This window comes from Oreochromis niloticus, linkage group LG3, assembly GCF_001858045.2.
Source record: "Oreochromis niloticus isolate F11D_XX linkage group LG3, O_niloticus_UMD_NMBU, whole genome shotgun sequence".
Lineage (NCBI taxonomy): Eukaryota > Metazoa > Chordata > Actinopteri > Cichliformes > Cichlidae > Oreochromis > Oreochromis niloticus.
The window spans coordinates 46,572,665-46,592,484 of record NC_031967.2 but is presented as its reverse complement, the minus strand read 5'-3'; the positions used below and the strand labels follow the sequence as shown (position 1 = coordinate 46,592,484).

At 39.6% G+C, this 19,820-nt stretch overlaps 1 protein-coding gene and 1 long non-coding RNA gene across 4 annotated transcripts; both read right to left on the bottom strand.

The window, feature by feature from the left end:
- Positions 1 to 1,623: 1,623 nt before the first annotated feature.
- Positions 1,624 to 4,475, bottom strand: LOC109197104 (uncharacterized). Of its 2 annotated transcripts, none has more exons than XR_002058416.2 (4): positions 4,026 to 4,475; positions 3,115 to 3,272; positions 2,623 to 2,681; positions 1,624 to 1,654 (listed from the first exon to the last, which is right to left on the bottom strand). It is a non-coding gene; the product is annotated as an uncharacterized LOC109197104 (long non-coding RNA). The 2 variants fall into 2 exon arrangements; XR_002058413.2 differs by having other exon boundaries at positions 1,625 to 1,657.
- A 10,624-nt stretch (positions 4,476 to 15,099) lies between these two features.
- Positions 15,100 to 17,984, bottom strand: LOC100696664 (ladderlectin-like). 2 transcript variants are annotated; one of them, XM_019354715.2, is made up of 6 exons: positions 17,797 to 17,984; positions 17,691 to 17,726; positions 16,319 to 16,428; positions 16,081 to 16,215; positions 15,592 to 15,703; positions 15,100 to 15,454 (listed from the first exon to the last, which is right to left on the bottom strand). In XM_019354715.2, exons 1-6 carry the CDS (start codon positions 17,864 to 17,866, stop codon positions 15,387 to 15,389), a joined length of 531 nt encoding a protein of 176 aa, XP_019210260.1. In that variant the 5' UTR covers positions 17,867 to 17,984; the 3' UTR covers positions 15,100 to 15,386. The 2 variants fall into 2 exon arrangements, with proteins under 2 accessions (XP_019210260.1, XP_019210264.1); XM_019354719.2 differs by having other exon boundaries at positions 17,806 to 17,983.
- Between the last annotated feature and the right edge of the window lie 1,836 nt (positions 17,985 to 19,820).

The following is a 19,820-nucleotide window of genomic DNA, read 5'->3' as shown; positions in this document are numbered from 1 at the left end:
AAACAAAAATCCAACTAGGATTCTGTATGATGGATGAAGTCTGTCTTTGAATGTATTGTCCAGCTGATCCATCAAACCCCCAGCAGGTGAACCTTATTCATGACATAACACAGTAACAATGTAAAAAATTAAACAGCAACAGTCTAAATGTAAAGTGCATTCTAAACTCCTCTTCAATAAATTATTTGGATGTGCAGTGAGTCATTCAGGACTGTAAAACGTGAACTACAGAACCCAGAGTCTTCATCATTAAATCTCTGGTTGCTATCTTATATCAGATACTTTAAAGGTTTTAGTAATGTTGCATTCTCATGGTGAGGCAAAGTGTTTTATGTGTGCGTGTGTGTCATGAACGGCTGTAAAAGCCCTTTAATTACAGAACAAAACGGGGTTTGAGTTCGAGTTGCAGACTGTCGCTACTTCTAAACGGAACGCAGCCTTCCTACGGCGGACAGCTAATAACAGGAATCGGACGCGCGGTCCACCCTAGTCCACAGCAACCACCATAGCAACCGCCTAGCATGTCTTTAAAAACATATTCTGTCTTCATAACTTTCAAAAACGTGAAATGATTTGTAAAGCATGAAAGTGTTGCAGAGAGCTATGGCGGTATCTTTGGAAGCTGTTTACATAGCTAATAATATACGATGTAACCATGGAGACAGTCAGTCACTGAGCTAGCATGTTTACTACAGTGAATAAGGTGATTGCGTGCACAGCATCCACACGCTGCAGAGGGTAAAGACATTACTTCAATATTGTTTTATATTTATGTATATTTGCCTTGTGTTGACCATCACCTCAGGTTCACCATTACAGTTTCAGCATACAAATGTACACTGTCTAAATGTGAACACATTCAAAAAAATCATGTCTCAGAAATAAGCACAGCTGTTCATGTTTGTCATTATAGTTTTATTTGTAATAAAATTGTGAACTTCAAATTGTTTATCAAGTCAAAGAACATTTGACAAGTCTGAGTCATTCCTTTGCCCTATGAGAGCTGGAATAAATATATATCCTGACAATTACAGTTGAAACAGTAAAGACAGGTAGAAATGGGCTCAGATTAATCTTTGCTTAGTCAGACACGTCCTGTGTTGGCCTTAACCCAAATTTCCCTTGGGGTCAACCTTCAGGATCAATAAAATTTTATTGAATTGAATTGAATCATATTAAAAAACAAACAATAGCACGATCCGTGTGAGTTTGCATCCATTTCCAAATTGTAGTAAAGCAGCCCAGTCTCATACATAGGTAACAGAAATGTCTCTAATGTAGATGTGTACAGTGTAGTGTAAGCATGAAAAGATCATAAAGGAAACACTAACATTTATGTGAAACTAATTTTAATAAAAAATGAACAGGTGATTTACAGATTTATAAGAAAGAATCTGAAAACAACACTTTTTTGTTCTAAGTGGTCAAAGTAGAAAACAGAACTGATGTTCAAGAACAAACCGTAGCTGCACTAATATTACATATCTCGATTGTTGTGGTGAACAGACATGTTGCTTTTAAAACCACATGCAGTGTGTGACCATGACTGTCCACTGAGACCATGAACGCCACTTCGCTGAAGCATTCTTCTTCTTCTTCTTCTTCTTCTTCTTGCCATCAGAATGGAAGCAGACAGAGCACGAGCTGCTTTGATCTACTGAAAGGAAAAAGCAGAACATCTGAGCTGAAACCATTAAGATAGAAACAATCGTTCAATGCAGTGTCTCAGGTAGCTTAGCCTGTTACAACTGTTGATACAAGCTCAGTACAGTTAACACAGTGTCAGGGAACTCCAGTGTGGGAACTAGTGGCTTTAGGTTTGTAGTCATTCAACTTTCATCCATTCATTCATTTAATTCAGGAGGAAGAAATGTCAGGTTGGTGCAGGCTGGTTACATGCATTTGGTCCCATGCTGTCTTTAAACAAATGACTTGGTTCACTTTATGGCTGGGCTGTATGTGGGGTTATATCATGTTATTTGGGCAGGAGTACCTGTCCCCTGTTAGGCTTAGAAAGTTTCTCCATAAGCAGAGCTTCTAACTCTTATGGCTTTTAGCACATCTGTAGCTGTGCAGGCTGACAGGTTTTTGGTGGCTCTTTTTAGCCCACACTGGTTGTGAGTGTGTAAATAGCTCCACTAGGTCTTTTGGGTTGCAGTTAACTTGGGAGGAAGGGGGGGGGGGGGGGGGGGGGGGGTCTGCCAGGACTAGATGAATAACAATGATCTGGGATACATAAATTTCATAATGCATGCATATATCTCTATCAATTAAACCTGGCCCGAGGGCTGCCATTTTTACATTCAGTTATTTCTCTGTTGGATCTAACTAATGAATGTGTTACAGTTAAACTGACACTGGTCAGTGTAAATGGCTCATTGGGACACAGAAACCTTTAAATTAAATACCATCACCTGATATCGAGTGTCAAACAATATCAAAGCTGTAAAAGCTGTTTACAGTCAGAATTTATAAAACTATGATTGTAAATAAATTCAAACAAGTGAGCTTTTCTCTTTGTGCTGAATATCAACACTGTGACTTCTTAGACTGTAAGCTTTACTTCAGCACAGTTGTAGAAGCTGTCACTCCAAATGTCTTTTGATAACAAGAAAAAAATACCTTTTCAGTCCACGGCCTGAAGTTCTTCTCCAAACATCTTCTGCCATCGGCTTTGTCTGCTGGTTTGAAGACAATAGACCACAAAAAAGATGATTTAGTCACTTTGTCTGCATCATGCAGCTCGAATGTGTTATGTAACGATGTTGAATAGCCGCTGTTATCCCTCTGCTGTGTCAGTAGGATTGTACTGTACAGCATCTCATTCATATGTGAGGAATGCCAATGTAACACGATAACAGACGTCTGGTCTTACATCATTAAAATATAACGGGCAGGAGATATTTAGATATTTTTATATTTATATTACATTTTATAGCTGACAGATATTACTAAATAGATAGAATTTACTAAATGGTTGATGTACATGAAAAATGTGTCCATAATCACAAATGACCATGAGAGCCAGTAGAATTAATTCAACTAAACACTCAAAAGACGTCCTTAAATGCTCTTTAAGTGGCAGAACAAACAAACAAACAGTTAATCGCTTACTTGAGGTGAAATCTGCTCAGCTACTTTGAAAACAGCTTCTAACTGGTTGGTCCTTTAACAGGATGATTGCTCAGGGGTAAGGCCATCATGCAGTCCAGCAATCTTTATGGTTCTGCTTTGATTCACCAGGAACTATTAGGGAAACCTTTCAGCGCCTCCTGTGAAAGACACAGGGATAAACACACAAACATTTATTAACATGTTCCACAGTCTTCCAGTTTGATTTTCTCATCCTGTGGACAACAACGTACAGAGATGCAGGTTTATGTTAACTTTTGTAAGGTTTCTTTACTGAACACATCCAGCTGCAGCTCCACTGTGATCCTGAACTGGATAAGCACTTAAGAAAGTGTGTCAATAAACGGACAAACATCAGCTTACTATATTTATCCAAACAGACGGGACCAATAATGCTTCACTGAGTTAGAGACTTTAACAGACTCTTCTATGTAAGAATGTCTCGTGCTGATGGACCTGCAAACTTGACAACAAAGGTTTTTCAGACTACATGTAGCTGTCCTCTATGTCAGCTCACACATTTACATTCATGTCACACTTATTTCTGCTTTCCCATTTTTATCATTATTACTTACATTTTGATTGGATACCTTGAGTTTGTAAATGATCAGATTACATAATTGGGATACAATTCAATACAATTCATGTACCCAATTCAAGGTCGCGGGAGGGTGAAGCCTATCCCAGCTGATACAGGACAAAGACAGGCTGCCAGTTATCGCAGGGCAAAGACAATACGTGTAACAGAAAATCCACTTAAATGTTTGATATTTCTAATAATAATCATAATTATGACTATTATTTGAAATATTATTTAAAGGTTTCTTTATAAATACATTTTGATTTTTTTTATAACCCCTAGAATATAAACCTGAGCTGTTTCAGATTCTGACCTCTGACCTCAGTGACCAGGCTGTGTCCTCACTGCAGCTCCCTCTTGGAAGTACGTCTGCTTCTTGTCTTCCCCCAGTGATGACCGCCTGCCCTTAATATCACGTACTGTACCTGAGGAACAAAACAGGACAAACACTTGCCTTCATTTAAGAAGTACATTCATACAGAGATAATCTATGGAAACACACTAGTTCACCCTTTGGGAGGAATCAGTTCCTGTGAAACATTTCTGTAAATCAACATCGTGGAGAATGAATGAAATGAGTTCTTCAGGTGACTCAGCAGTCCCACACTGACAAATGAAACTTCTGTGGAAGAAGAATCTGGATTTCCAATCCAGTTAAACTATTAAGGATTAAGCAACAGTGCTCATCTTTGCTCTTCTGAAATCTGTGTTAAACAACAACAAACATAAATTAGTAACAAAAATACAGCTGAGTAGAGGCTTTACAAACCACCAGCAGCCATAACGCTAAATTTTAATCTTCAAATGTTTCTGAGCCGTCTTCAACCTGCTTTTAACACAGAAAAGTCCCACAGTCAATGCAGTCTGACTCAATCCTAGATGTTCAGCACACACAGAGACACAGAGGGACTGTTTAAAGTTTAGTGTTAACCTGAGTAACTGATCATTTACAGTATTACAGAGTCTGGCAGTCTTTGCATGATGTTTTTGATATTTTTTTCTTAGATCTTCTTAGTTTTTATTTCCACTCGGTAGGTTTCTGTTATCATGGGGCACGGAACACGGGAGGTTCCATGCCCCATGTTTAGTCACTCTTATCCATACTTTTACTCTTGTCTCGGCATTCAGTGTTCTTTCTGTCTCCCAGTCAGTCTTGTGCCCATGTCTGTTTCTCCACTGGTCTCAGTGTCACACCCGTGTGCTTCATGGTGATGTTGGGGTATTTCTATAGAAAACAAAAGATCCAAAGGGGGTTGTGGATTTTATTATGACATATATATCTCTCTACACTAGACATGTAATCATAGTTGCTTTCATAAATTGTCCATCCATCCATCCATCCATCCATCCATCCATCCATCCATCCATCCATCTTCATCCGCTTTATTCGAGGCCGGGTCGCGGGGGCAGCAGCCTAAGCAGAGAAGCCCAGACCTCCCTCTCCCCAGCCACCTCCTCCATCTTATCCGGGGGAACACCAAGGCGTTCCCAGGCCAGCCGAGAGATATAATCTCTCCGGCATGTCCTGGGTCTGCCCCGGGACCTCCTCCCGGTGGGACATGCCCGGAACACCTCAGCCAGGAGGCGCCCAGGAGGCATCCTTGTCAGATGCCCGAACCACCTCAACTGGCTCCTTTCGATGTGGAGGAGCAGCGGCTCTACTCTGAGCCCCTCCCGGATGGCCGAACTTCTCACCCTATCTCTAAGGGAGAGGCCAGCCACCATTCGGAGGAAGCTCATTTCTGCCGCTTGTATCCGCGATCTCGTTCTTTCAGTCACTACCCACAGCTCGTGGCCATAGGTGAGGGTAGGGACGTAGATTGACCGGTAAATTGAGAGCTTAGCTTTTACACTCAGCTCCCTCTTCACCACGACAGACCGGTGCAGCGTCCGCATCACTGCAGCCGCAGCACCAATCCGTCTGTCGATCTCCCGCTCCCTTCTCCCATCACTCGCGAACAAGACCCCGAGATACTTGAACTCCTCCACTTGGGGCAGGAACTCATCCCCGACCCGGAGTGGGCACTCCACCCTTTTCCGGCTGAGAACCATGGCCTCAGATTTGGAGGTGCTGATCCTCATTCCCGCTGCTTCACACTCGGCTGCGAACCGTTCCAGTGCGAGCTGGAGGCCTTCACCTGATGAAGCCAACAGAACCACATCATCCGCAAAAAGCAGAGATGAGATTCTGAGGCCACCGAAGTGAAGGCCCTCCGCCACTTGGCTGCGCCTAGAAATCCTGTCCATAAAAATTATGAACAGAACCGGTGACAAAGGGCAGCCCTGGCGGAGCCCATCACCCACCGGGAACGAGTCCGACTTATTGCTGGCAATGCGAACCAAACTCTTGCAACGGTTGTATAGGGATCGAATGGCCCGTAGCAATGGGTCAGACACCCCATACTCCAGCAACACCTCCCACAGGACACCCCAAGGGACACGGTCGAATGGCTTCTCCAAGTCCACAAAACACATGTAGACTGGTTGGGCAAACTCCCATGCACCCTCAAGTATCCTTGAGAGGATAAAGAGCTGGTCCAGTGTTCTGCGACCAGGACGAAAACCGCATTGTTCCTCCTGTATCCGAGGTTCGACTAGCGGACGAACTCTCCTTTCCAACACCCTGGCATAGACTTTCCCAGGGAGGCTGAGGAGTGTGATCCCCCTGTAGTTGGAACACACCCTCCGGTCTCCCTTCTTAAAGATGGGGACCACCACCCCGGTCTGCCAGTCCAGGGGTACTGCCCCTGATCTCCACGCAACATTGTAGAGGCGTGTCAACCAGGACAGCCCTAGAACGTCCAGAGCCTTCAGGAACTCGGGGCGGACCTCATCAACACCAGGGGCTCTGCCACCAAGGAGTTGTTTAACTGCCTCAGTGAGCTCTGTGACGATCCGCTCCCACATGTGCACCAGGGAATCACTGACCTCCTGCACAGTCTAAAGTTCTTGTGGTGTCAGATGGAGTGAAACATAACGTCATATAATGTTCCATTGGATTTAGGTCAAGTGCACATGGGGGGGCAGTCAGTCGTATCAGTTAACTGATCTTCCAGGAATTGCCTGCTTACTTTTAACACATATTACTTTCCTAGGAGGAAACCAGGACCCCCTGCACCAGCGTAGGGTTCGACAGTGGGTCCAAGGATTTCATCTTGATACCTTATGGCAGTCAGGGTGCTGCTGCCTAACCCTCTGGAGGTCTGTGTGTCCCTCCATAGATATGCCTCCCCAGTTCATCATTGACCAACCACCAAACCATTCATGCGATGTTACAGCCGTCTCCAGACCCATGTCATGTGCTCAGGGTGAAGCTGCTTTCATCTATGAAAAAGCAGTGGTGGACCTGCCAATTCTTGTACCCTATAGCAAATACCAATCAGGCACCACAATGTTGGGCAGTGAGCACAGGGCCCATTTGAGGATCTAGATCCTTCAGGACACCCTCATAAATTCTGTTTCTGATTGTTGAGTCAGAAGATATCATTTTGTAGGGCTCTTGAAGTACTCATTCTGTTCCTGCTTGCATATACCAGTCCTGCTGATGGATTAAGGACCTTCTACAGCCTGGCCAGCTCTACTAGAGCCGGTCTCCTGGTATCTCCTCCACGTTCTTGAGACTGTAACAGGAGACAAGTCAAACTTTCCTGCAGTGGCACAAATTGATGTGCCATCCTGGAGGAGTTGGACTACCTGTGCAACTTCGGAAGAGACCAATTATCACTTCGTGCAACCAGTAGTGACACTGACCCAAGCCAACTGCAAAACAACAATAAAAAATGAAAAAAATGATCAATATCCTAGAGGTTTATTGATCGTGTTCTTTTTAAGTGCTTTTTTTTTCAGGAGTGTATATAGTCTGTCTCACTCTCACTAGCTACTAAGGAATGAGAAGGTTAGTATAATTCTATTTGATTTTAAGTTCAGTTGGGTTTTATTTATATAGCTCCAGTTTACAACATCAGTTTTCTCATGGCTCATATGAGTTTAGCAGCCAAAGCAATCTTTTCTGTATGATTATGTATTGGGATTACATTGCTCATAATTAGAAGTACAAGCTGAAGTTTAATGAGTGTAATTCAACACTGTGAATGACTAGTCAACCATCATATAGCAGGAAGAAAATAGAGAACATAATAAATAATAAAACATTTGTAAGTTCCCACAAGAAGCTAACTGAGAGCAAAATGTTAATCTTTATCCTATATGGAGACAATCTTCATGTTTATGGGCAACTAGTTAGTAGTAGACAGCAAGCTGTCATGAGAGAAGTATAATTACTATTTTTGCTGTAATATGAGACTGTTTTCAAAGTCACTGTATCAGCTACTGACTCACCTCCTCATGTGCTATCAACCCCCACTAAAAAAAACACTGTGTTGGCATATAAGTCACACATGAAACTGAATCAGTGTTCCTTTAGAGAAGGGTAGATACTCAGTCAACACCCTGATCAAATACCAGTGAAATGCAACGGGGGTTTCCCTGTTTTTTTTATACTGTTTGTGTTTTATTTGGTATTTTCAATAATTTTTTGATATTACTTCATTTTTTTTATTAATATTATTATTTGTCTGCAATAATAAATATTAATAATGCTCTCACAAATAATAAATGGTAGAAAGAAGGTCACTGGGTGCTGATGTACTTTTGTGTTAGCGTTCAGTCTCTCAAACCAACAGAAATATTTTTGAAATGTTGGCTCTTCCCTATTGAAATATCTGAATTTGTTGATGTTGTATTAAATGTGAGCATCGCATTATTTGTGACCACACTGCAGCTAACTAGATCATAATTTGTACTGAGTGTGTGAATATCATTTTAGTTCCTCCCTGCATGGGGGGTGGTGCTGTTTCTCCTGTTATATATTTTCTATTACGCAAGCTCTAGGTCACAGCAGGCCATTGGACGAAGACTGAAGGCACCTCCTCTCAACTGGGGCTTGACTAGACTGGATGAATTCCACCTTCTTTCAGACTATCAAACAGACTATGGCTGTGTCCAAATTCGGGGGTAGCATGCTTCGATGGCTGCATTTGTGGGCAATTACGCCACAGCAACACAACGAATGCTGTCCAAATTCGAAAAGTCCTCCAAACGTGGAGACAAATGCATCCTCCTTTTCCCCAGATTTGAAGGATGGGTCGGGTGTATGCTTCGTGGCGCACCATATCCAAGGATTTATTGTGGGTCATACAAGAGAATTTTTCTCATAAAAATCCCGGACGCAGTGGGAATTATTTCAGGAGAGGAATACACTTTTAAATTTAAGTATAGGAAAATCTGGTGGTACAAAAGTTACATTTTTGTAGTGGTTGTGTTGTTAGGCTTCGGTCATTTGCTTATAGTTATTTTTTTTATTAAAATAATCTTTGTAAAAATTGCCCGTAAACTAGCTTGTATGGTGGATCCCGCGGTTTTTCATGTATTGCTGCTTATGTACAGCTAATTTTGATTTGGTTGAGAAAACGATCACCTCATGGATGAGGTGATAGGACAGAGACCTTCCATTAGGCCTCCTGTCCTAATTTCCTCTCTCCCTGAGGACACTCCAGGGCCAAGCACAGCAGTGGGTGACCAAAGCGAAAGCAATGAGGGTCAGCCACCCACAACAGGGAGGAACAGGAAAAGAGACAGGGATGATGAGCTGCTAGACCTCATCAGAGGGGACATGAAGCAGCAAAGAGAGGCTGAGGAGAGGAGAGCGCAGGAGAGCAGGGAGAGGATGAACAGACTGTTTTCACTTCTTGAAAGATCAGTTCCAAAATGAGTTTTGCATTAAGATATGTATTTATTTGAATATATTTGTTAAGTTGTTATATATGTTGTGTTAGTTTAAAACTTTTATGTTATGAATCAATTGATTAAAACAAGCAGTAATTGTCACTGAACTCATTTTATTTACAGGTATTTTTAACATGTATGAACATAACGCTAACTTTGAACAGTTTTAAATGGATATTTCTTTAATGATAATAATGTAAATAACAATAAAACAGAATATTTATAATACATCAACAAAAATCAGGCCTGGGATCCTCCTGGTTAAAAAACAGTCCAGGACTGGGACACTCAGGTTAATCCTGCAGTACAAGGGTCTGGTCTGGTAAAGAAAAGGTGGAGAACAACATAAACAGTTTTAGTAGAAAGGTATGATTTCATTTATTTTAAGAGATCAAGCATTATTCTGATTATTAAGCTTAATTAAAATATTCTAATACGCTGTGACAAGACGTAAATTTCATACACTTCATCTGTGTAACTAAGCTGTTTTGTGAACTCAAAAATAACCCTGTTTTCAGCTTTGTGAAATTTTTACAACCCATCTATCCACACAAATAAGTTACAGGATGAAATGAATGCTAGAGAATAAATAGAAACAGAATGTGTTCTTCTATATGTTTCAAAGAGATTTAGTTTACATATTTTATATAATACAGTACGCATACGAATGAGCTGCAATTATTCAGTCACTGAAATTTTTAAACTACCTAAGTAACTAATTCCTAAATGCATGTATTGTAATTATTTTTCTTCATTTTAGTGGGAAAGTTAAGTCACCATAACTTTTTGTGTTACATTTGTCACATTTCTATTACTCACATTTGTGTTATGTAGAGACTTTCTCTAGACTGAACTGAAAGGTATCATGCCTGTAACGCTTTATTTTAGTAACTTTATATCAATTTAAAACACAAACAAAGGTAGTTCCTGAGCACCCTGGTTAGTGTTTATTTCTGAGCATACCTCACAGCTTTCTCCACTCAGCTGACACCATCTGATGGAGACACATTTGAAGTCTGTTGTACTGAGGTACCTTTTTTCCCCCCGTCTAGATCAAAGAGAATCACTGTCACAGTACTAAGGTCTTTATCCAGCTAATTGCCCTGAGATGACTTACGTTGTGCTTTAAATCAATAGAATTCAATAATTCCCACAGACTCACCTGATCATCTTAAAGTTTTTAGATTAAGCGGTTCTGTTAGTTATATGTAACAACAATCATTACAAGAGGGAAAAGCATCATTTAAACATAGCATAACATGGCTTGGTTATTGGGAGGCACTGAGCAAGTTACAGCTTGGACTGAATTATTTTACCACTAACTGCAAAAATGGTAAAAGTATTTGTACATTTGTAAGTTTGTACAAGAAGCTGATTGAGAAAAAAAAATCATCTTTATCATACCACAGTTTACACCTCAAAAAGTAAGATGTAGTCACAAATGTGTCCCAGCCCTGGAGACCATCTTCTCCTTTATGCGCACCAAGTTAGTTGTAGACAGTAAGTTGTCATGAGAGAAGTATAATTATAATATTTGTTGTAACATGAGAGTGTTTACAAAGACACAGTATCAGCTACGGACTAACTTCTTCATGTGCTACTGTACCAACTCCCATTAAAAAAGCTCTTTTGGTTCTATCAGTCACACATGAAACTGGTGTTTCGTTAGAGAAGGGTGGATGCTCAGTTAACACCCTCATCAAATACCACCAAAATTCAACAGGAGTTTTTACTGTTTTCTTATGCTTATTGTTGTATTTAGTATTTTCAAGGTTCTATTTGATGCAGATGCCGATTTTTTTTGTATTTTTTTGTCCTGCCTTTGTCTCATTTTTGTCAACAATAATGAATGGAGTGATGCTACCATGAATAATGGATTGCCGAAAAAATAAGTTTCACTAGGTGGCTACAGCTTATATCATTTGGTGACAGCTTTTACTCTCTCAAATCAAGTGCAGTGTTTGTGAAAAAATATCTGAATTTCAAAGTTCACAGTCTGCTTTATTGTCAAAGATCATATATACAGTCATACACAGGAATTTGAAATTGCAATGCTCCCATGGCCCTCAGCGTACACTAAAAAAATATAACGATAAAAATAAAATAGAGGTTTTATTTACAACACAATACAATACTATACATTTATATAAACAGCATTGTCCAACACAATCATAGTGATTGTGGGCAAGTTCGTGTGCAAGTGGGGGTGGAGCAGTCAGTGAAAAGGGAATGGTGGTGGTTCAGAGTTAGTATGTTTGGGGGGTTCAGAGGGAAGAGGTGAATGTAGGTCTGGAGTTCTTGTGTGTGAGAGCTGTTGGATGGATGAGTGGAGACATCTGTAATGCAGAGGGCTTTCCGGATGAGGATGAGATGTCCTGGAGGGAGGGAAGCGAAGTACCCATGATCCTCTCTGCTGGTCTCAGTACCCATTGTAACTTGTAACAGCGCAGGAGCCATACCACAGTGATGCAGCTGGTGAGGATACTCTCAAAGGGGGATCCGTAGAAAGTGCTCATAATGGGGGTTGAGGCTCTTGCTCTCCTCAGTTTGTGGAGGAAGTAGAGTGGCTGTTGGGCTTTACTGATCAGTGATGCTGTGTTTTTTGACCAAGATCTTCTGAGACGTGCAAACTCAAGAACTTGGTGCTGCTTACCCTCTCCACAGCAGCACCATCGATGGTTAGTGGGGTGTGCTGGGTGTGAGTTCTTCTGAAGTCTATGATGATCTCCTTAGTCTTCTCCACATTCAGGAACAGGTTTTTGTTGCTGGAACACTCAGCCAGATGGTTAACTTCACACCTGTAGTAGGTCTCATCGTTGTTGCTGATGTCACCTACCACAGTTGTGTCGTCAGCAAACTTGATGACAAGGTTGGGGCTGTGTGATGGTTTGCAGTTGTGGGTCAGCAGAGTGAAGAGAAGGGGGCTCAACACACATCCTTGGGGATGTGTGTTGGGGATTAGTTTGTTATTGTTACTAGGTCATACTTTGTATTGACTGTGTGAATATCATTTTAGTTTCTCACCACATGAGGGTGGTGCTGTTCCTTCTGTTATGTGTCTTCTATATGTAAGCTCTATATCGCAGCAGACCATTGGATGAAGACTGAGGCCACCTCCTCTGAACTGGGGTTTGACTCGACTGGTTGAACTCCACCCTCTTTCAGACTTTCAAACAGACTCTTCTTTCACACAGAGAGCAGTGCTGAGCTTTATCTGGCTACAAGAGCCAGATTAGTAACTTTGCACATATTGCAAATAATTGTACACAGCAATCCTGATAACCATGTTTGGAAAAGTTGCCATTACAGATCCTCTTCTTGCTATAAAAAACACGGAAGCAAAGCCTAGGTTTGAAAACTTTAATCTTAGTAAACCACAAGGCTTCCGGAACAATGTCCCTCATTTACTAATATGTGCATGCAAATATTCTCACCCTGTGCAAAAACGTTTCCACACCATATCACTGTTTTATCATATTTGGGCACTGGCCAACTTTGTACTTAGATTCTCACGATTGCCTAATCCTGACCGCTTATGTGATGCAGAATGTGTGAATTTACTGTCAGAGTATTAGTGTTAGTCTGCACCCTCCAATTACCACAATCCCTTGCACTATGTACTAAACAATGTAATGAACAAAGGTAATTCACGAAGCCAGTTGCCAATCCCTGCTACAGTACAGTTCAGTGATTGTTTTTTTTTTTCAGAAGAAAACGTCCCCATTTTCCCCAACCTATCTTGAGTTATTTATTTTAATTCGTCTGCTTTTACATTGTATCAAGACCCTACTGTGTTTTTTTCTCAGTTCTTTTTTTTTAAAGTGAGAAATTTTTAAGTGTAAATTCACAATATTGATTTTGTGTTATGAACTCAAAATAGCTGCCATCATGCTTAATGCTTCACAAAACTGCTTAAATTTTTATCTCTTAAAGAAATGTTTTGCACATTGTTTCATCGGATAGAGCCGAACTACTGCCGTTTTGTGAGCTATTTTGTCAGTAAATGGCAAAGTTCAGTAATGATTAGGCATAGACATAGACAGCCAGAATTAAAAAAAAAAAAAAATGTGAAACAGCTTTGGGTGTTACTTCTGCAAAATGTTACTAAGACTGTCTGTGAATTGATGATACAATAATAAAGTGTTTTTAGAATGACAGCTATTTAATTTGCTGTTTGAGGGATTGGTACCAGTCGGTCAAAGAGTAAAACAGAACCCTATTGTTGGAGCGACATAAAGAAATGCTGCACAGACATATGCAGCACATGGAGCAACTGAGTTTGTCTGTGAATTAAGACATCACATTATGATTTGACAGTGTTAATTGGCAGATCTAGAACTTTGAATAGCTTATCAGAATGTCCTGAAGAGCAGTTAATGCCAGTCAGTCTGATTGTCTCTATAGTATAAGTGCTTTCTTAATGGGTCAATGTACTGAACATTATAATAGTATAGAAGGAGATAAAGGAAAATAATATTCTCATAAAAACACAATCATGGAGAAACTTGCTTGAAACATTTAATTTGGCAAAACGTCAGAAAGATATAGCTCCCAGGCCTCTGGTAGAGGAATTAATTACACAGAGAAAAGATATGAAGAGCCTTTAGGCAGTTCAACACCAAAAGATAAAAAAACATTTTTTTATCTTTTAAACCATTCAGACATTTAACACTCAAATATTGTGTTCTGATTTACCTCCATAATTAATTTGTAGACAGTGCTGTTGGTCGTGATCATTCGGCTCCCCTGGACACTAATTTGAATAGTGGAGGGGGTATCCCTTCACTCCAAAACCAAACATTATTCTAGAAGTTAGGATAGGGCAATGTTTTTTTTTCAGGCAGGCCACAAAATCAAGCCATGCTACAGTCCCAGCAGATCAGATGACCTTAAGAAAAGCCAACGTCACATTTTCTGACCAGTTTGATCACCTTGGTCAAAAATGGTTATGACCAAAGAATGCAAGATCAAAAATCAGTGGTCAGTGCTTTTTAGTTTTATTTTTTAATCAGGTTGAAAGGAAAGCTATTGAAAATAACCTTTGCCAGAGAAGGACTCTTATGGAACACCAAAGGGTTTATTCTAAACTGGGTAATTGAATTGTCAATTTCCCTTAGAGCGAGAGCAACAATTTTCTTCTAGTTCTTCCTCAGTTCCTTAAGATTTGTGAGGGTAATAGCTATTTTGCATGATTAAACTACCTCCTGTGCATCAAAACCCCCCAACCAACCTCTAGCCCCAACACTTTCTTGCATGTTTTTAATCAATGTCATATCCGCTGTCGCCAATGCCTCTTCTTTTCTGTATGGGGCTCTGTTTTCCCCATCTGTGGCTTTCCACATATGCACATGGAAGCACAGATATGACCCAGATGGATTCAAACCACCAAATATAAGTTACTGCAGTTAATGCAGGACCACTGCAGTCCTGCATTAATTTTATATTTAACTCAAACATTTTTAACCACACCTCATGTGCATCAGTTCCTCCAATCCAGGTTGCTTTGTACACACACACACACACACACACACACACACACACACACACACACACACACACACACACACACATATCACTAAAACACAAGTGATGCAACACACAACCATGCTTGAGAGTTTTATTATTGCAAAGGAGGAAGAGTTTACAGAGAAAAGATGCGCAAAGACGAGCAATACTTTTTATACTTTTCCACAGTTGAAAATTTAGTCGAAAATTTAAGCTACGGTTTAGAACTAGGGTTGGGAGTGCCACTATTCATGACACAGATTTTTTATTTTGTTGCTAAACTTTTATGCTAGAGACAAAAGATGAAACAAAAATTGTAAAGCCAAATGAAGAATGAAAAACAAAAGTCATTGCACACCAAACAGTGTGTATTTTGATAGATATTTCATATTTTCTTAACACAAACAGAAGGTCGATGTTCATGACACCCTTTATCATCCCAGCACTTGGAACCTGTGAGATCCAAAAGAAGAAATCAGTAAAATTCTACACAAATCAACACCTGAGACAATCCTTTTGACTTTTACTTGTTATCATTTAAAATAATTAAGACATTTATTAATCATGTGAAATACTGTGTTCTGGTTTACCGCTATGATTAATTTGCAGACAGTGCTGGTTGCGCCCGTAATTATTGGGCTCTCCTGGGCACCAGTTAGAATAGTGGAAAGCCGTTCCATCAGTCCATAACCAGGCATTCTCCTAGATGAGGGAAATTGTGCATTGCACCGATTTTATTCACACCAAATGGTCAAGCGTAGCCACTGTCCCAGCAGATGAGCTAACATTAATGCAAGCCCACATCATATCCTCTTAAAAATTAATTTGTTAAATCTCACAGATACACTATTAAAGCTGCTTTGGCCAGTCTACTGTTTCTGCATTCTCTGCATTTTCTACCTCCAGTTCAGGTATTCTTCATGCTGTTTCTGATTTAATCTATTGTCATTGTCTGTTTCATTGTAAGTACTCTCTCTGCTGTAGGCTTTACATATATTCATTTAAAATAGCAGGGAGGGTCTAGTTCAAAGTCATTCACACATAAATTAATAGTAATAGTATAAGACTGAGCAAAATACCTCCTGTGCATCACTTCCTCCAATCCAGGTTTCTTGGTTGCCATGAGTGGCAGTCATTATCATGTGCTGAATCCCATGGTACTCTGTGATGCTGTGCACAGATGCAAGGTTGGCCCCCATGGACAAGCAGTTTTTCTTCAATGGAGATGGAAAGTGGGGAGCAACATCTGGACTCAGTTACAGTAAAAGGATATGGATTAATCAAGTGTGGACGACGATACAAATAAAATAAACTTACCTCTGCTTTAGCCCATGTCATGGGTCCTGGAACATAGAGGAAGCAGCGACCACGCAACAGAGTCCAGCCTCCAGGACAATCAGAGGACCTCTTGGCCAGGTGCCTTTTGACTGGGGGAAAATAAAATTGTACATTTTTGGTTTTTCCACATGAGATCAACATTTCCACTCAGTAGACTTAATTCAGACCCAGATGGGGATTGTAAGTGACCATTACAATGATAAAACTAATTGTTTAGAGAGTATGAAAAAAAACCAAAACTGTAGACCCCTTCTCTAAACTACCATGACCTCAACTCTTTTCAACTCAACTCATTATCTTTTAAATTCAAACTGCATGTTTGGATTTTTGTCCATATCTCTATCAGTAATGCTGCAGTGTGCCTTTACAACCATTTGTAAAAGGATGGGTCTTTCTAAAGACCTCACTGATGTCAGGCATGATACAGTAATAGGATGCCACCTTTGCAAGAAGCCAGCTCATTAAATCTCTTCCCTTATAGATGCTCCTAAACAAATCACCTGCAAGTGTCAACTGATTATTCCAAAGTCAAAGCGTTTACTCAACCACAAAGTGGCAGAGCACATAGTCACAGTGCTGAGGTGTATAAAAAGTCCACAACACACTGCTGATTAAATAACATTAAGCTAATGTTTTGTTGTATTTTTTTTTAGAGAAAAGAAATACCAAGTTACATGAAACAATGAAAAATTCGTAAAAATGTATTGTCATCAGAATGCAGGAGCTCTAAGTTGTAGCATATGGCATTGAAGGAAATATTAAGGGGAACATTTCCCTATGCCAATTTAAGATAGACATTGGATGCGTTTATTTTATTTTATTTTATTTGTAGTCCATCATTGTAACTTTAAATGTTCAGGAAGACGGGTAGGTTAGGCATTTTACTGTGCCATTCACACTGATCTGAAAGCCAAGTCAGAGAACAACTAGACTAAATAACTGATCTTGTAGTTTGTGATCACAAGAGTTCAAATGTGTAAACTTCTTTTCAGCTTGAAAAGTGAACTCCAGTAATTTACACTATTTAGTTTACACAGTTTTTTTTCTTTTTTTTGCCCCTCTTTTGTTTGTTTTTCTCCTTAATGTATGACACTAATCTAAATCTTAAAAATGTATTTTTTCCTTGTAATTTTTTATTTATTCATGTATATCTTTCTTTCTTATTAACCCAATAAGGTGATATAGAAAAAACATGTTTTGATGTTAAATCATTCAGGCATTTGGCCGCATGTAAATAGAAAATAAAGAGGACCTAAATTTCAAATCATGTTATGTAACTGCAGATGATATATAATTAGGCAAAAACTTAAGGGGCACATTTTTGCAAAAATGTTGCAGTATGCTGACTGACCTGTTTGATTAGTTGCAGTCCTTCCTTCAGGAAGAACTGAAAAAAAGGACACTTGTTGAATCTTTTGCCACCATTTACAAATAAGACTGTACAGTGAAATACTCACAATACTCACCAGCAGCATGGGTCAGAATCATCACAGCACAAACAAACACACACACAGGAAACATCTTCATGGTGATACAGACGATACAGCAAAGTTATGAAACTTCAGAAAGTGTGTGGCAGAGGGGATGCAGAATGACCGTCTCTTCTTCTTTCTTAGTATCAGCCTGTAGCTACAAACTTTGAAGGGAAAGCACAGATAATATATACAGGTTCTTATCTCAGCATCTATCATAAAATGAGGAAGTGACACAGCCAAACACAAAGAAATGGCATTTTAGATAAAGTAAGATCGGAGCTTTGAATGTTTGATCCAGCTATGAAGTTGTTAATACCCACCACATAAGTTTTTGCTTGTTTGTTTTCTGTTTTTGTTTGTTTGTTTGTTTTTTGTGGGATTTCTGGCATGCCCCTGCATTGTGGTGAATTTTTATGTATCTCTTTGAACCTTTTCTAAATCCATTCATGGTGGAAATGGCCTCTAGTAATGTAACAATGCAACAAAAACTCATGATAATATCGGATAACAAGATTTGTTATACAAACATGTTGGCAAACTGATGTAGTTGATATATATATATAAATATATGGAGAGAGAGAGAGAGAGAGAGATAATGTGGATATAAATTTGGTATTGATGTTCTCAAATAACAAAGATACAGTGCTAAACAATGGGTTATTTTAGGCCAATGTTTAGTTGTTTGCTAGGCAACGGAATGGAATCATAATATTTGGTCAATATAAGAACATTTAAGAACGGAACATGCCAAGAGTGATTGCTTAACTCAACCAATGTAGGTGAAGATCGAATCAGAATCAGAATCAGAATACTTTATTGATCCCTAAGACATTGTTCTAAAATTGCATCCAAAAGGGACCCAAAATTAAAAAACAAACAAACCAAAACAAACTAAAACAGAAAAGTCATTATAAAAAAACCCCAAAAAACTATTAAGTCTGATGAGACAGCCCAGGAATGCAAAGGCAATTTAATGAAAATGAAACTCAATCCATAATCGTACTACACTGGACAGAACTACAGTGTGGCTCTTTTGTATCTTGCACATGCACAATGGGCACCCTGAAGGTCCTTCTGAGCTTAGTGTGCCCCACTCAGAATTAATAATTTGCCCTAACTTAGTTATCTTAAGCAAGGTTTACTTAGTTCTTTTGAAGCAAAGAGTTTGCATTTTGTTTTTTGTTTTTAATTCTGGGAACTAAATCAATTTTATAGTGACTTCATGCTGGTCTATCTGCAGGGTCCTCATACAGTCTGCTTCGTCCCTTGGAGCCTGTTTGAAAGGCAGACAAAATAGTCATTAACTAAAGAAATATTGATACCTTGGTTTATTTTTATACTGAATAAACTGAACATAGAGGTATTATTTGTCATGGTCCTGAGTCTGATGACTCAGTGTTTTTGTTTTGATAGTTATTAACTTATGTTTCAGTTTTATTCTGGTTCTGTCTTCTGCTAGGATTTCTAGTTCTTAGGTTTTGGTTCCCGTGCTCCCTCTGTTCTGTATCTAGTCTGTGTCTCTTTGCCTGTCGTGTGCTTCATGTTTTATTTTAACATTTTTCTGCATTCAGTCTCTTTCCCCTTGTTTTCTCTGTGCCTGTCCTGGTCCCACGTCTCCTGTCTAGTGTTGGTCTAGCCCTCCGGTTTTGTGCACCTCGACCCCCTTACTTTAGTGTTCCTGGTCAAAATTGACCGGTCCTTGTTAACTGCTCTTAAATTATTACAAAAACCATTTTTCACCACCAAATTTTTTATTCAACATTTTTTTTGCTGTGAACAATGTCTCAAAGTAGTATTTAAGATGAATAAATAGAGTTAGACATAAAATAACTGCAGTGAAAATACAAATAGGCACTGAAAATGAATTACAAAATGACCATGTAATGTAAAAAATAAATTGAAAATCAAAGACCAAACTCAACATGAAGCCGTGCGTGTGTGTGTGTGTGTGTGTGTGTCTGTGTGTGTATTCATGCACATGAGTGGCATGTGACACTCAGGTGAGC